Below are 18,732 nucleotides of genomic sequence, written 5' to 3'. Positions count from 1 at the left end.
ATACATTTACAGGGGAAAAAAAAAATTAATAGAACATAAATATCTACTTATAAAGAACTGTAATTTTATTGCTCTACTCTCATTTCCTAAAGTTCACTGGAACAACCAAAAAAAGAGAAAACATTTTCATTTTAAGTTAATTTAGTTAAAAAGTTCACACGTTACAGGACAGGGATATATAAATTTCTGAACATCTGACTTGTAAATCTGAATTACATTGCCTCCTTTTCAGTGAAATATTGCTGTTAAAACATTAATATTACATTTGAACACATCTTTGTTTCAATTTTCATGGAAAAATACATAAAGTAAAAGTCAGATTCCTTGTCACTCTCCTGGTTAGATAACATTGAGTCATCTCTTTACGTTCACAGTTATTATCTTCAACAAGCTTTTCAACTGCATGTTATTTAACACAAGCAAAAGAAATTAAAAATAAATAGATGCAGTGAAATAAAAGAATTTTCCGGCACGTATTATGCACTTTTTTGAGCTAATTGTACTAAACCCTTTATTGCTATCTACACTTGAAGAGAAAATATTTTTACCTAGTATTGTTTTTAGGCAGCACTGCTAATTTTTTCTCAGTGTATTTTTCCTTTATAAAAGAGACATAAACTCATTATAAAATACTTAGAAAATACAGGAAAGTATAAAAATGAACAACATCTCATCCACAGTACAATCTAGAGTGTCTTTTCCACCACATTTTTGCCAACACTAGATTTTATCTTTTTATGTTTTGCCAATCCCACTGGTTTAAAAAAATATATATATCATTCTGTCTTAATATGCATTTCCCTGATCAACAAGGCTGAGCATATATTATGTGAAATAGGTATTTTTTCTGTGAATTGTTCATCTTCTTTTTTTTCTTCCTGAAGGTAGGAATTATAACCAAATAATTGTGAGAATAGCGAGTCCTTGTCTTGCTAACTTTGACCGTTGCCATCAGGAAAGACCAGTCACTAGAGAAAGAAATCATGTTTGGTAAATGAGAGGATCAGCGAAAACGAGGGAAACCCTCATTGAGATGGACTGACACATAACTTCAACAATGAGCTCAAATATATCAAATATCATGGAGACAGTGCATGACTAGGCAATGTTTGCTCCTGTTTTATACAAGGTCATCACGAGTCAAAGGGAACTCAACAGCAACTAACAACAATGACAACAACCTTTAAATATATAAAATGTTAAAGAAAAAGAATAAGAACTGAAGAAATTTCCCTGGGCTTAAGCTGGTTGACTATCCAAAGAGATCTAGATCACTGTTTTAAACCAAAACCAAACCTCCTGCTGTTGAGTTGATTCCAACTCACGGTGACCCTATAGGACAGAGTAGAACTGCTCCGTGCGGTCTCCAAGGAGCCGCCGGTAGATTCTAACTGCTGACCTTTTGGTTAGGAGCCAAGCTCTTAACCACTGCACCACCAGGGCTCCTATCACTGTTTAGCTCTGGTGAAAAGAAGACCCATCTTGATCAGACAGAGGCCCAAGTTAAAATCATCTCAGTTGTTTGCCAGCACAGTTGTCTCACAAAATTGGCAAAATCTCTTGCAGGAAAATATATACACAAAATTGAAAGGAAACATATACACAAGCACAGTGATGGCTCTGTGAACTAGCAGAGTCTCCAGAATGCCCAGCGCTGTCCATTCCCTTTGTAACAGAACTACCAGGCGGTGTGAGTACAGGAATGTCCACAGCAGTCAGCTACCTTCTGACGTACACAAGCACATCTCTTGCAGATCTATACACACGGTTAAGTCTTCTGAGAATTTTAAAGTTCACACAGAAGATAAGGAAACCTTAGTCCTCATCACATTTTCAAAGTTGGGAGACAAGCCAGGCACAGATAATTTCAGTAAGAAAGTGTTTTATAAGGTGAAAGGAAGGTTTACTGGAGACAAGTGGTTTGAACAGGGAGTCATCTCATGAAACAGAATTTTAATGGGGTGGTCCCCTTAGAAAAAAAGTCTTGATACTGTTCTCCATCATTAATCCTTTAAAAAAAAAACAAAACAAAACTGGGGGCTCTTTTCTCTAAAGTGCTCTCTGAATCCGGTAAAGAAGTAGGCAGTCTGGTTTGAAAATGTGACTACAGACCTGTGGTGGCTCCTCTAAGTCTCTTAGGTTTCTTTTGTTTGATTTTTTGCCTTTTCAAAAAATGATAATAACTCCAAGTTAAATTCCCATAAGCACTTCAAAGATTCTTTGACTAGGAAAGAAGACACTGGGCATGAAGCAAGGTTTCCTTCTTAGGATTATTTTATTTGAAGAGAAGGCAAAAGTCTGTAATTTTCTCCAGGGCCCCTTTAACATACAGGGGTGTTGTTTATTTTCGTGTATGAAGAAGTGATAGGTGTTAACGCCATACTGAAACAAAGAAAGAGAGGGCTCATTTTTTTCAAGGTTGCCGGATATTAGCTTAGCACCTTCCCTTGAGCTTTTGAAAGCAGGAACATGACTGGGAAGTGATGAGTAAGCTAAGGCATTATTAGCCCAGTGAGAGTACAATACTGACCAGTGCCCTGGGATGTCTGGATATAGAAACTGACACGCTTATTGCCCATGATAATCATAATAATATCACTGCTAATTAATTATTGGAAGTAGAACAACTTTCCCTTTCTTTATACTACCTAAATATTTTCCCTAAGCGTTTAAAAACAAAAAACCATAATAAATAAGTAAATCACAGAGTATGATTAAGTACTATGGGGAAGGGGAATTTAAGTGAGAGAGGCATGTTCCAATATCACATAAGATGGTCAGTGTACATTTCATTGGGAAGGTCACATCGAAGCAGAGACCTGAAGAAGGTAAGGGAATTAGCCATGTGGCTATCTGGTAGAAGAGCATGCCAACCACTGGGGACTGCCAGTGTAAAGGCTTTAAAACAGGAACATCCTGGTTCAGGGATCACAGCACAGGAGGAGCAGCTGACCACTTTCCACAGGTAATCATTTCATTTGATTTTAAGATCGGTACACGACAACCCAATGTAACAAAAAGATCCAAAACTCAGTATGATTTGATACTGGCCACGATTATTAGCAGATAGGATGCCAAGTTCATTTGTGAAAAATTTAAAAACCTGGTCCCAGGTCCTCTAGCACAGCTACATCCATGAAAACATGAAAAAAAAAAAAAACATGAAAAGACTCAGAAAAGTCTCCTGCCATCACTAATCCAGAGGCATTACGTTGAGTGTCCAGAAGAGGAAGCTCTGTTCAAGATCACAGGCTTTGAGGTCAAACATAGTTCAAGTCTGTTACTTATTAACTGTGTGACATCAACCTCTAAGGACCTCAGTTTTCTCATCTTTAAATTGGAATGATCAATAACACTCTTACAGGATTTCTGGGAAGATTCAATGATATAGCGGCTTTTAGCACAGTGTCTGGTAAACACAAATGGTTAGTAAACACTGAAGAACTTTATCACCACCTCTTTCCTCTACTATGTCATGTTCTGTTTAAGTGGCTTGCTCACTTAACAAAGAATTTATATCATAAAATTGATAGATTTCTGATCATCTTACAGAGACTGAACTGATAGATATACAGGAAAAAAAAAAAAACTCTATAGAAATTGACGGAGTCTGCTAGTACACGTAATACTCCCACCCCCAAGTAGGAACCTCATTCTATCTTCATTACTTAGGTCAATCAGCACAGAAAAAATTGGGATCAATCAAAAAGGCTGCTGACAGCTTAGCTACAGGAGGCGGGAGTGAAAATAAGAAAAAGGACACAAAAAAGTAGCTAAAACTTGTAAACACAAAAAGCTGAACCAAAAAACAAACCCATTGCCATCCAGTCAATTCCATAAAAAGCTAAGAAGTGAATAATAAACATAGAAGGCCAAGGTAAACAAAGAACAGTTAATATGCAATTAAACACCAGTTAAAACTGATTAAATAATTTATAAAACCACAGAATTTAGTGTAAAGCCCCAGAGGACTAAATGAGAGATAAAGTAGGCAATCACATAAATTCCTTGTGTTTAAAAATTTCTTAAACTTACAAGAACAAAATGGGTTCTCTAGACTTTAGACCAACACTCCAACAGAATTTTCTGATAGAAATGTTCTGAAATCTGCACAAACATGGTAGCCATTAGCCACATTACATTATGGAACACTTGAAATGTGGTCAGTGAAACTAAAGAATTAAATTTTAAATCTAACTTAAAGTGTACTTAATTGTAATTACTTTATATAACCACAGGTGGCTACCATACTGGAGGGCAGAGAGGGAGATGGAGGTAGTCCAGCTGTCTTTGGGCTGAGGAGGCCCCTTCCCTAGTGCAGGCAGCCCTCTAGTAACTGACCCTGACAGCCTTCATGTAACTCCAACTCGCGAGCAAGCAGAAGCTCGATGGCACTGCAAATGTGAGGCTGAAATGACTCTGCTAGCACAGTGAAGCGCATTCAGCATACATTTTACAGGAGGAGAAAACCATGTTAAAATGCCTATTTAATAATCCAAGATCCCACCCACTCAACCTTGTGTCTACTAGTCTCACCACCCCGTTCCTTCACCACAAGCTCACTGTGCAAGAACAGCTTAACTGTACTTCTGAGTGTGAATAACTTAATTTAATGTCTATTTAAAAATTCTCTTTAAATGAGTATGAATGTTTAACCCTTAGTTATAATAATTTACCTCAGGCATTAACAAGGTAAATTATTTACAGTGATCAACTGTACAAGTCTGCCAGTAAACTGGTATCTCTGGTACCTAAGTAATAGTACCCGGCACATAGTAGGCACTCAAGTATTTTCGGGTGAATGAATGAAGCAAAACTAGGAAATCCCTCAGTTTCCTGGGGCCTAAAGCTCTAAAATTGGGATTATTTTTACGACAAAAACAATGCACTCTGCAACAAAACAGGAGAGGGGAAGGGACCCTAGGGTGTGCTAACGTATTAATTCCAAGCACTAGTCTGCATCTCCATGGGACTGAATTTGCCTGACCTGATCGGAGACTGTTCTGTAAAGAAGAAAGATAAAGATTAGGCCTGAGCTCCAAAGAAAGTGGAAAGTGGAGGAAGGAGACAAGGAAGATAATCTGCTTCTTTCCAACTTTTCAGTGGAGCTGGCCTTGACTCTAGAGACCATCACATTTTATTTATTTACTTATTTTTAAGATTTATTTGGAAACAACCACAAATGTACAGAAAAGTAAGAGTATAGTACAGAGGACTTTGCTATGAAAATAAGTTGCCAATCTGATGCTCCATTAACCCCAAATATTTCAATATCTAGTTCCTACAAATAAATATTTTCCTACATAACCACAATAAAATAACCATATTTAGACCCCACTGAAGTTTTCACCAATTACCCAATGATGTCTTTCATGGTCAAGGGACCCCAAATTCAGAATCACAGGCTACATTTAGTTACTGTGTCTCTCAGTCTGGAAGTTTCTCAGTCTTTCTTCAACTTTACAACCTTGACACTTCCAAAGATGTCAGGCCATAAATGTGTCTGATATTTCTGCATAACTGAATTCCTTATGAACATTTGCTGGGGAGATCACAGAAGCAATGTTATATTCTTCTCATTCCATTCTATCACGTGTGTATGATTTTGATTTTCCCTGACCTATGATGTTCACTTTGATTGCTGTATTTTAAAATATTTTTATAGATTTATTTACTTTTATTAAGGTGATATTCCTGTAACATAAAATTAGATATACCACAATTTGTTTATCCATTCATCTGCTAAGAAACATTGGGGATATTTCTACCTTTTGGGTATTGCGAGTGGTGCTGCTATGAACATTCCTGTATGTGTGTGACTGAGTGTCTGTTTTCAATTCTTTGGGGTATATACGATTAATTCTTGCTGTTCACGGTAGCTATTTAAAATATATTTTATGATAGTTTTCTCCAGTAACTACCAGTAATGGTAACGTTATTCTTTTCCTTAAGTATGTTGGGGAGAGGCACTTTATAACTATGTATATATCCCGTTCCTTATCAAACTTTTAAAAATTTATTAGAGCCCTGGGGGTGCAGTGGTTATTAATGTATTTATATCTGTATGGAGTCCAGTTTCTTACTAGTGAATGGGTTTTAATTTGTTGCCTTCGGTATTTACTTTAATGCTCAAATTGGTTCCAATTTCACTAGTGGGAGACCTTTCAAGTTGGCTTCTGCATTCTTTTGAAGTGTCACCCTTACTCCGGCACAATAAGATGTTCCAAGATCATCCCTGGAATTTGCCATTTCATTTCTCCAAGTAGCCTCAGTTTTTTATAGTGAAGAATGGTATTTAGTATGTGGGCACCAGGCATGCACTGTGATTAGTGTGAAGAGTGCTAAGGAATATGTGTATGGGTGTGCAAACATACACGACGTGTGTGCACATTTCTGTGTGCAAACACACACATTTACATCCAGATTGATTTCTGTATTTATCTACATATGTTCAAAATCATGAGTTCACATTAGTACCTTCAATTCAATCTAATACCACAGGGTTTATTTCAGTTTTCTCCTTTTCTGTATTTGTACCTCCCTTCTCTGGGAGAAATCTGGCTCCCATTCCCCTTATTTACCTTTATTTATTCTTTTTACTAATTTGATCAATTCCTCTGTATGTAACCAATCTCCCACCTCTATCACCACCCACCCCCCATGCAGATACGCCAACTTGCACTGGGCTGCCTCCACACAGGAATGCCTTCTTTGCCCGATCAGGCTCTGACTCCCTGAGGCAGGCAGCACACCTGGGTCACATGCTGTCCGCTCTCTGCTCAGGATCTGACACACCAGGCCAGATCATCCTTCCACAGGGAAACCACAGCAGCCACCTCCTCATCCTGCTTAATGTCTCACAACTTGTCTCGGGCTGTCCCTCCCTTCTTAGATTTCCTGGTTATATCCATTTATACATATTTCATATAATATTTAACAGATCATATCATAGCACAGTAAGAATGGTGAAAACATAAGGCAGATTCAAAGGCCTGGAGAAATTCTAGGCATTTTTCCTTTTCTTTAACAATAGGACTATATCATGTATGAAATATTCACTCATTTTTATGTTCAGTGACTCTAAACATGTCCGTCCATTTGTCTGCTCCTCCAACAACTATTTACTGAGCACTTTCTACATTCTAGGTACTCTGGTAGTAGCTAGGAACACTAAGGTTAATAAAACATCATCTTCAGGGCAGGCCCTCATGGAATAGACAGACTATAAATTAATTAGAACAGTAAAGTTTAACAGGTGATATGAAAACAGTATTTACATTGTACAGTGACGGGACAAAAAAGGAAGTGGCCAATTCTGTGTGAGGCTGGGGTGGCCAGGAAATAGTTCCGAGGCGCCTGGGCAAAGTCTCAATAGTTAAGGAGGTTCTTATGCCAGTAAGAGAAGGGCACTATAAAAACAGGAGCAGAGTGAAGAAAGGAACAGAAATGTGAAACAGTGTTGTTTACTGATTAAGAATAAACAGTTTGATATAGAGTACAAATGTGGGGGACAAAAAGAGAGACCAAAAAAAAAAAAAAAAAAGCAACAAGAAATAAAGCTAGAACCAGAATAACTGGATGGTGACTGGTTACTGTCACTGTTTTGATCAAAGTTTCTATAGAAGAATCCTGATCAAAAGGGGCAAAAATGAAGAACAGAATTTCAAATTCTCAATGGGATCCAGACTCTCTGGGTCCATCAAGGCTAGATAAACCCCTGAAACTACTGCTCTGAGATAATCTTTAAACTTTAAACCTTAAGCAAAACTATTCCCTGCAGTCTTCTTTGAACAACAACAACAACAAAAAAAAAAAAACCCCAAAAAACAACAAACCACCTTATTGTAATTAGTAAAGTACTTCTGCTTTGAGCATGTACTTTTTAAAAGAATTAACTAAGGGACAGCACACTGACAATGGCAACTCAAAAGGTTGGATGAGAGCTTAGGAGGCAATCAGTTTAAGATATATGGTGTGTCTTAGGATGAGTTCTCTAAAGAAGAAAAACCAGTGAAGCATCTATATATATACATATATATAGAGAGAGAGATGTATATCAAGGAAATGGCTCACGAAGGTGTAGAGACTGGAAAATCAGTGTGGATCAGGCTAGGGGCTTCTCCTGACTCACTAGCTGCAGGGGCTGGTGAACTCAAGAGAAGGTCAGACAACAGGCCTCTGGCTCACAGGCTGCAGAGGTCAACAAATCCCAAGACTGGCACATAAGCTGCTAGCTCAAGTCCCAAGAACTGGACGTCAGGTGAACAGGAGCCAGTTGCAGGATCCAGAGCAAGCAAAAGCCTGCGAACCTTGACAGAAAGTCCACATGTATTGGATGCAGGAAACTCCCTTTCAACTGACTGGCTACTCATAGCAGATCCCATCATGGAAGTAATCATATTATATCAGATCTCATCATGGAAGTGGTTACATCACTACACAACTGCCAAACTACATCATAACTGCCAAACCGCTGAGAATCACGGCCCAGCCAAGCTGACACACAGCCTTAGCCACCATATGGTGGTAGGATAATGCTGAAAAGGGCAGTATGAAGGGGAACACATCTTGAAGGATGTAACCAACGTCACTGAATTGTACATGTAGAAACTGTTAAAACGGTATATTTTTGGCTGTGTATACTTTAGCCAAAATTTAAAAAAACAAAGAAAGAAAAAAAAAGAAGAAAGAAATGAGGCTAGAAATAGCAAGGGCCATCTCTTGTGGAGGACTTTACACACCCTCCTAGAGAAAGTGAACTTTATCTGTAAGCAACAGGGAGTCACTGCAGGTTTTTAGATCAGGGAGCACTAAGTTTCTACATTTTAGAAATAATGCTGTGTCAGGAACGTTGGAGATGCACATGCAGGGTAAGACATCACAAACCAGAGAAAATCTACGAGAGAAGAGCAATAGTGAGGGTAAGTAGTAAACTACATAGTGCTGGAGATGAAGATAAACAGACACTAAGGAGGCATGTTACAGGGCTTAAGACACCAATAGATGCGTCTGGGTGACAGGAAGGAGTTTCAGATGACACCCAGCGTCCAGACAGGGGACATTAGTGGCGGTCACAAAGACAGGAGAAGGGAGAAACGTGTAGGAAACACTGCGTTTCACAAGCGTGTGCAGCACAGGAGAGAGGTCTGCGCGGGAGCTGCGGGTTTTGGAGCCATCGGCATATTAACTGGTAGTGTGTAACATGCTGTTATATTAGTGTTAAGGTTTTCACCCAGGGAAGAGTCTCTTACAGGCTCTGAGGAGACAAAAGGAAGAGATCCTCAGAATACCCTCACCTAAAAGACAGACAGTTAAAGTCTAGCACGGGGACCAAGGTAGACGAGTCAGCATGACAGAGAAGAACCAGGCAAGAATTATCGTCACAAAAGTCAAAGGAAGGGCTCTGGCTTCCAGTCACGGATGATTAACTTTTAGTGGACAAACATATTGATTACATTAAAAACTCTAATTGTCCAATAAGGCTTCCTTGGTTGGCACGAACAGCTAAGTGCTTGGCTACTAACTAAAGGTTGGCAGTTCAAATCCACCCAGAGGCACCTCAGAAGAAAGGCCTGGTTATCTACTTCTGAAAGACCACAGCCATTGAAAACCCTATGGAACACAGTTCTACTCTGACACACAGGGGGTCATCATGAGTTAGATTCAACTCAACAGCAACTGGCACTGTCCAATAATACTGGGATGATATATAGAAATATGTGCTGCCACAGAACCTCCTTTTAAATAACATTAAAAGGTAGCTCTACATCTTAGAGTAATAAAAAGTAAAGGAAAAAAAACCCCTAAAAATAGGCAGACAAAAAAAAAAAAATCACATCACATAACAGAAGAAAAAAGATAAAGAAGACAACAGACATCTTATCAGAAATTATGTAAGCCAGAAGAAGATACTTCCTATAGTTACTTCCTCCACGGACGTCTTGAACCCCTCAAACTCATCTATGAAAGCTGGAATCAACTTCTTCCAAATTCCTGTTAATGTTAATATTCTGACTTCTCCCATGAATCACAAATGTTCTTAACTGCATCTATAAAGGTAAATTCTTTCCAGAAGGTTTTCAATTTACTTCACTCAGATCCATCAAAGAGTCACTACCTATGGCAGCTGTTGCCTTACAAAATGTATTTCTTAAATAATAAGACTTGAGAGTCAAAATTATTCCTTGATCCAGGGGCTGCAGAATGGATGTTGTGTGAACAGGCATGAAAACAGCATTAATTTCCTTGAGACTCTCCATCAGAGCTCTTGAGTGACCAGATTCATTGTCAACAAGCGTGATATTTTGAAAGGAATCTTTTTTTCTGCACAGTAGGTCTCCACAGTGGGCTTAAAATATCCAGTAAACTATGTTATAAACAGATGTGCTGCCATCCAGCTTTGTTGTTCCATTTGTAGAGCACAGGCAGAGTAGATTTAGCATAATTCTTAAGGGCTCTAGGATTTTCAGAATGGTGAATGAGCACTGGCTTCAAGTTAAAGTCACCAGCTGCATTAGCCCCTAAGAAGAGAGTCAGCCAGTTGTTTGAAGCTTTGAAGTCAGACACTGACTTCTCCTCTCTAGCTTTTAAAGTCCTAGATGGCATCTTCTTCCAATACAAGGCTGTTTTGTCTATACTGAGAATCTGTTCTCTAGTGTAGCCCCCTGCAGCCGTTACCTTCGCTAGGTCTCCGGGACAACCTGCTGCAGCTGATACATCCACACTTGCCGCTTCGCCCTGAACTTTTATGTTATGGGGACAGCTTCTTTTCTTAAACCTTATGAGCCAACCTCTGCTAGCTTCAAACTTTTCTTCTGCAGCTTCCTCACCTCTCTCAGCCTTCAGAGAATTGAAGAGAGTTAGGGCCTTGCTCTGGATTAATGCTTTAGCTTAAAAGAATCTTGACTCTTCTATCTGGAACCCTACAATTTTCTCCATATCAGACACGAAGCTGTTTTACTGTCTTAACATTCATGTGTTCACTGGAGCAGCACTTTTAATCTCCTTCGAGAACTTTTCCTTTGCATTCACAGCTTGGCTAAATGTTTGCTCAAGAGGCCAGCTTTTGGCCTATCTTGGCTTTTAACATGCCTTCCTCACTAAGCTTAATCATTTCTAGCTTTTGATTTAAAGTTAGAGACGGCAATACTTCCTTTCACTTGAACATTTAGAGGCCACTATAGGGTTATTAATATAATATTGTTGTGTCTCAGGGAATAGGGAGTCCCGAGGAGAGGAAGAGAGTCGGGGGAATGGCCATTTGGTACAGCAGTCAGATCACATACATTTGTTATGTTTGCTGCCTTACATGGGTATGGTTCATGGCGTCCTAAAACAATTACAGTAGTAACATCAAAGATCACTGATCACCATAACAGGTACAATAATGAAACAGTTTGAAATACCGTGAGAATTACCAAAACCTGATACAGACATGAAGTGAGTACATGCTGTCGGAAAAACGGTGCCGATAGGCCTGCTCAACACAGGGTTGCCACAAACCTTTAATTTGTAAAAAATGCAATACCTGCAAAGTGTAACAAAATGAGGTATGCCGGTATGTGCTTTAGAGTGATTTCTATTCTCTCTGTGCCCCGATTCTGCTTCCAAATCCCTGTTTACATTTTCCAAATACACCCAGGTCATGTTAATTGCTCCACTACTAAACAGCCCTTCAGCATTTATAGTTTTTTATTATTATTTTTTTTATTATTATTTACCTGCACCAACAGTATTTTGTCCTTATTTGTACATTGTCCTGTATGTGTTCTAAAAGATATCTATGTGCGTACTCGGATCACTGACAACAGGTGTACTGTCCTTCTCCACTGGGCTTGATCTACCAGCTGTCTCACAAAGATGAGTCCTTAATAGGTGCTGTGACTTAGTATCTCACATTTAAGCAGACTCAGTAAATGTTATCCTAACTAAACTGAATGGAATTGGCTGCTTATCTTCAATAAACTATTTACAGGTGATGGAGAAATAAAGGAAAGAGAGTAAATTTAAATTGTAAGTAGTGTTTAAAATTAGTAGCACTTCCCATAATGCTATTCAGTACAACATTTGCCTGGAGGCTTCTCATATGTACGCTAATGCTACATCTGTTTTTCAGCTCCAAGAAAAAAAAAAGAGAAAAAACAAACCCATTGCCCTCGAGTCAAAATTCTGACTCATATCGACTCTACAGGACAGAGTAGTACTACCCCATAGGGTATCCAAGGAGCATCTGGTGGATTTGAACTGCCCCTGCCACCAAATACCCTTAGAAAGAAAAACCAAAGCAAGCTGAAAGGTATACTAGAGAATAAACAAGTTTCACATTAATACCCACTGCTCATACTTATGTATGTTTTGAGGTCCCCATATTAATATTGTTCACACTAAGAGCTTTATTTCTGGCCTCAGAGGTTAAAGGATAATACCTTAGATAACTTTTATCACAGAGTTCACAAAATTTACTTAATTAGACAATTTGGCAAGAAGGAACAATAAAAGAAAGTGTCTCAATAAAAGTTTCTGCCCATTCTATATTGTTGCTAGACTAATACAAAATTCAGTTTTTCTTAGCCTACTACATAAATAATTAATTATGTAAAATGGTATTTTGAATAAAATCTTTGTCTATTATACTAACTTTTATCATGAAATGCGAACAAATTCTCTTACATTATTTTATTTAAAGAACAAATTCAAAACCTACTGAAATCTCTAGTGAATGGAAAACACAAACTTGATTAATATTTTAAACAATTACTTACAGGATCAGCAGGCCCACAGAATTCCCGAAATGTCTTCGTAGAATTATTTTGCTGAATCTCCATTGCTACACAAGGCCCAGAATACATTTCTGTCACCATCTCCTATGATATAAAAGAGTCAAGAGAATTTAATAATCTTTTACCCTTCCTTCAATTGGATCACTGTATCACTAATTTTAAAGTCATGTTTCACTTCTTTCCCACTCCTATCCCATACATCAGTCAGTTCCCAAGTCTTGTATATTTTTCCTGCAAAAATATTTTTCAGATAGGTCCCCTCATCTCCATTCCTACCACTACCACATTTTCATGTAGTACCTTATCAAGGCACACTTTGATTATTTGCAATTATCTTCTAGTACCTCTATCTTTCTAAGGTCTCTCTCCCCGTGAACATACCAAAAAAAAAAAAAAACTTCCCATTGAGTCAATTCTTACTCATAGTGACCCTATAGGACAGAACAGAACAGCCCCATAGGGTTTCCAAGCTGGTGGATTCGAACTGCCGACCTTTTGGTTAGCTGCCGAACTCTCAACCACTGTGCCACCAGGGCTCCTCTGTGAATATAGTGCAGTCGAATTAACATTCCTAAAAAGGTAAATTTCAAAGTGTTTCTCCTGAATGACCTTTGAAAAAGTATAATGAGTTCTAGGCAAGAGGAAGAACAGGAACCAGATGTATCCTCCCACCTTGGACAACTAGAAACTACGCAGAATCTATGACACAACAGCTTTCAGATACTGGAAGGCAGGCAGCACAGGACTATGGTTCCTGAGAGAAGAGAAACGAATGAGGTCGGCCCAATGACTGCCCTATCTTACTGCCTGGAGGCAGTTTTCAGGCCCCAGGATACATATGGGAAACACAAATAGAGCCCAAGGGTCTCACTGAGTTGAAGCAACAGAAGTTTGAGTTCAAAGAGGCTAATGTAGTTAGCAGCCGTTTTTGAAAAATCTTCAGCAAAATTTTGCTTGCATGTGATATTAATGATATTGTTCTATAATTCCCACATTTGGTTGGATCACCTTTTTTGGGAATAGGCATAAATATGGATCTTTTCCAGTCAGTTGGCCAAGAAGCTATCTTCCATATTTCTTGGCATAGATGAGTGAGCACCTCCAGCGCTGCATCTGTTTGTTGAAACATCTCAATTGATATTCCATCAATTCCTGGAGCCTTGTTTTTCGCCAGTGCCTTCAGAGCAGCTTGGACTTCTTCCTTCAGTATCATCGGTTCCAGATCGTATGCTATCTCTTAAAATGGCTGAACATCGATTAATTCTTTTTGGTATAATGACTCTGTGTATTCCTTCCATCTTCTTTTGAGGCTTCCTGTGTCATTTAATATTTTCCCCATAGAATCCTTCACTACTGCAACTCGAGGCTTGAATTTTTTCTTCAGTTCTTTCAGCTTGAGAAACGCCAAGTGTGTTCTTCCCTTTTGGTTTTCCATCTCCAGCTCTTTACACATGTCATTGTAATACTTTACTTTGTCTTCCCGAGCTGCCCTTTGAAATCTTCTGTTCAGTTCTTTCACTTCATCAATTCTTCCTTTGTCTTTAGCTGCGTGATGTTTGAGAGGAAGTTTCAGAGTCTCCTCTGACATCCATCTTGGTTTGTCTTTCTTTCCTGTCTTTTCAATGACCTCTTCCTTTCTTCATGTATTATGTCCTTGATGTCATTCCACAACTCATCTGGTCTTTGGTCACTAGTGTTCAATGTGTCAAATCTATTCTTCAGATGGTTTCTAAATTCAGGTGGGATGTACTCAAGGTCATATTTTGGCTCTTGTGATATCATTAATATCACACGCAAGCAAAACTTTGCTATTCAAAAATGGCTGCAGCAGTATATCGACAGGGAACTACCAGAAATTCAGGCCGGTTTCAGAAGAAGACATGGAACCAGGGATATCATTGCTGATGTCAGATGGATCCCGGCTGAAAGCAGAGAATACCAGAAGGATGTTTACCTGTGTTTTATTCACTATGCAAAGGCATTTAACTGTGTGGATCATAACAAACTATGGAAAATATTGCAAAGAAAGGGAGTTCCTGAACACTTAATTGTGCTCATGAGGAACCTTTATATAGATCAAGAGGCAGTTGTCGGGACAGAAGAAGGGGATACTGATCGGTTTAAAGTCAGGAAAGGTGTGCGGCAGGGTTGTATTCTTTCACCATACCTATTCAATCTGTATGCTGAGCAAATAATCCAAGAAACTGGACTATATGAAGAAGAACCGGGCATCAGGATTGGAGGAAGAGTCATTAACAACCTGCATTATGCAGATGACACAACCTTGCTTGCTTAAAGTGAAGAGGACTTGAAGCACTTAGTAATGAAGATCAAAGACCACAGCCTTCAGTATGGATTGCACCTCAACAAAAGAAAAGAAAAATCCTCACAACTGGACCAATGAGGAACGTCATGACAAACGAAGAAAAGACTGAAGTTGTCAAGGATTTCATTTTACTTGGATCCACAATCAACATCTATGGAAGCAGCAGTTGAGAAACCAAAAGATGCATTGCATTGGGAAATCTGTTGCAAAGGACCTCTTTAAAGTTTTGAACAGCAAAGATGTCACCTTGAAGACTAAGGTGCGCCTGACTCAAGCCATGGTATTTTCAATCGCATCACAGGCTTGTGAAAGCTGGACAATGAATAAGGAAGACCAAAGAATTGTGGTGTTGACGAAGAATACTGAATATACCATGGACTGCCAAAAGAACGAACAATCTGTCTCACAAGAAGTATAGCCAGAATGTTCCTTAGACGCAAGGATGGCGAGACTGCATCTTACATGCTTTGGACATGTTGTCAGAAGGGATCAGTCCCTGGAGAAGGACATCATGCTTGGAAGAGTACGGGGTCAGCGGAAAAGAGGAAGACTCTCAGTGAGTGGACTGACACAGCGGCTGCAACAATGAGCTCAAGCATAACAACGACTGAAAGGATGGCTCAGGACTGGGACGTGTTTCGTTCTGGTGTGCATAGGGTTGCTATGAGTCGGAACCGACTCGACGGCACCTAACAAAAACAATGCAGTTAGAATTTTCAGGACAGAATATTGGAGAGGAGATCTTTACAGAGAGAAAGCTACAGAGATCTGTAGAAAGGTTCACCTGAGTCTTCGGCTAAAATCAACTATGTATATGTGTGAAAGGAAACTATCCAAGGCCGGGGAAAGAAGCACCAGAAAACAGTAGACAAAGCAATTCACAGAGAGAATACAAGTCTGAGAAGAGTTTGTGTTTCTAACAGTAAGAATGGAAAGCCCTCATAATGCACAGGGTGTCAGGTAGAGTCCTCAGAAGAGTACTGCACCATAGTAGTTGGTCTAAACTAAGACTAAATCAAGGGATATTCTGAATCCATCCTATAGAACTGAAAAGAAAGCCTCAAGAAAAATCAAACTAATCCCAAGTAATTTAACTGAATGCCAGAACAAAGTCAAACACTCCTCAAAGGAATACGACATCCAGCATGTAAAACTGTAACTTTCATAATATCCAGCATACAAAAAAAAAAAAAAATTGCCAGGCATACAAAGGATGAAAATATGAACTATCACCATAAGAAAACTCACTGAACATAACCGGTACCATCAATGACAGAAGTGAGGCAATTTTAAATAAACTCCATATGCTCAAATTATTAAAGAAAACAGGAACACCATGAAGAGAAAATCAAAGATATTTTTAAAATCCAAGTGGAACATCTAGAGATTAAAAATGTAACATGTGAATTGAAAACTACAGTGGATGAAATGAAAAGGGAAAAGACACTGTAGAAGATCAATGAATTTGAAAGCATGCATTAGATACTTTCCAAAATTAAGGACAGAAAAAAGAATGAAAAAAAGTAACTTATAGGACAATGTGAAGCTATCCAAATACATGTGCAATTGAAGTCTCAGAAAAAGAGAAAAGAGGGTTATGTGCAGAAAAATATTTCAAGAATTTCTAAAATTTTCTAAATTTGATGAAACCCATACACCTACAGATGCAACAAAACCCCAAGAAAATAAACATAGAGTAGGGAACATCATAATCAAATTAGCTAAAAATATATATATATATATATATATCAATGATAAACAGTAAAGGAAAAAAAAAAACTTAGGAACAGTCAGACAAAATAGAAACTCATATTACATAACAGAAGAACAAAGATAAGGAAGACAACAGTCATCTTGTCAGAAATTACGTAAGCCACATGAGGGTAAAGCATCATTTTTAAAATACTGGGGGGAGGGAGGAAGAAGAACAACTGTCAATCTGGAATTCTATACCCAGGTAATAAAATGTTGTTGTTGTTTCTTAATTAAGGAAAAATAAAAAATAAAATATTTTTCAGTCAAACAAGGGTTGAGAGAATTCATTGCCAGCAGATTTACAGCATAAGAAATGTTAAAGGAAGTTCTTCAAGCAGATAGAAAATAATACCAGATAAAAATGTGCATCTACCCAAAACAATGACAAACGTGAGTATATATAGAAAACATTCTGTTTTTGTTGAGTTGCTCAGAAAGATGATTGTTTAAAGCAAAAATATTAACAATATGTTGTAGAGTTTCTAACATATATAGAAGTAAAATGTATGACAACAAAGCACATAAAAGGATGGAGGAAACAGAAGTATACTCTGAAGGTTTTTAATTCTCTTGGTGAATTAGTATTAAAAAAAAAAAAAAGGCACAATCAAAGGAAAGTGCCTCTCACAGTGTCAGGAACACTCAACAAATCTTTCTCCTCCTTGAATGGAACAGAGTACTTCAGGCAGAGATGAAAGCAAATACAAAGATTTTGAACAGAAGTATGGCTGGGGTATGTGAAGAGTGGCAAAGGAGCCAGGCTATCGGGAGATGTGACGTTGCCGGGAAGTAGTAAGAGACGAGGCCAGGTCACATAGGACCACACAAGCCATTTTAATAACATTGGAGGATTTAGGCCACATTATGCCAAAGTAAAATATTTTATTACAGAAAAATATTTAAATGTTGATCCAAACTCAGTAATCATACCTAACGGAAATGCCAGAAGTTAAAAGACAAGAGAAACAACTTCATAATTAATATGGAACATATAACCCTACTCATAAGAATCCCAAAATGTACCTCCTGAAGTCACTGTGCTATTTCACAAAGGTCACATATAATTTATTTTTACAGATAATTGAGTCTGATTTTCTGTCTCATAATATCAAACTACTGTCTACACAAATTCTCAGTAGGGGTAGAAACAGGGCTTTGAACCAGTTTGGAACGGTTCAATAACTGCTGACGTAAAGCAGGGCAGTCATGTGTTGCCTAACAACCAAATCTGCTGCCAGTTGGATCTTGACCCGTAAGAAACAAACAGTGGTGCCCCATTCAAACATGGCTGCCAACCACGCTGCTTGCAATGTGTATAGCTATCTACCAAAAACAAAACCCAGTGCTATCAAGTCTATTCCAACGCATACTGATCCTATAGGACAGAGCAGAACTGCCTCATAGGGTTTCCAAGACTGTAAATTCTTATAGAAGCAAACTGTCACATCTTTCTCCAGTGGAGTGCTGGTGGGTTCTAACTGCCAACCTTTCAACTAGCAGCCAAGCACTTTAACCACTGTGCCACCATGTCAATAATCCAATCTCCTGCATGGACCTCGAAAGTTTCAGGAGCCTGATGTGGAAGACTGGATTACCGGGAGGGCTGTGGAGCATAACACCCAGAGTCCGTGGCCGGCGGCCATCTTCGAGTAGGGCAACACTGTTTCCTACTTGGGTCAAAATCTCATGGGCAACAGATTTGGTGGCTATGCAATGCATACGCTGCCTAGCGTATGTCGACAATTACTGAACGGTTCCTAACTGGTTGGAAGCCCTGAGTAGAAGGCACGCATGCATTTTTCAAAAAGACAGGAGTGAATTTTGGCTGGCTGGCTGGCTGGCTTCTGTTTCTCCCTCCCTTCCTTCCAGTAT

General features: G+C 38.7%; 1 protein-coding gene across 10 annotated transcripts in view; it reads right to left on the bottom strand.

The window, feature by feature from the left end:
* Nucleotides 1-18,732, bottom strand: part of NME7 (NME/NM23 family member 7) — a 498,467-nt gene that overhangs the window by 281,151 nt on the left and 198,584 nt on the right. For all 10 annotated transcript variants that reach the window (XR_007516892.1, XM_049881289.1, XM_049881287.1 and 7 more), the window contains one exon: nucleotides 12,762-12,863. Coding sequence is in view for 9 of the 10 variants with exons in the window: in XM_049881289.1 (XP_049737246.1) it covers nucleotides 12,762-12,863 (102 nt within the window). In the remaining variant the exon portion in view is untranslated. The remainder of the gene's footprint in view (nucleotides 1-12,761; nucleotides 12,864-18,732) is intronic.

This window comes from Elephas maximus, chromosome 3, assembly GCF_024166365.1.
Source record: "Elephas maximus indicus isolate mEleMax1 chromosome 3, mEleMax1 primary haplotype, whole genome shotgun sequence".
Classification (NCBI taxonomy): Eukaryota; Metazoa; Chordata; class Mammalia; order Proboscidea; family Elephantidae; genus Elephas; species Elephas maximus.
This window is presented reverse-complemented; position numbering and strand designations above follow the sequence as displayed.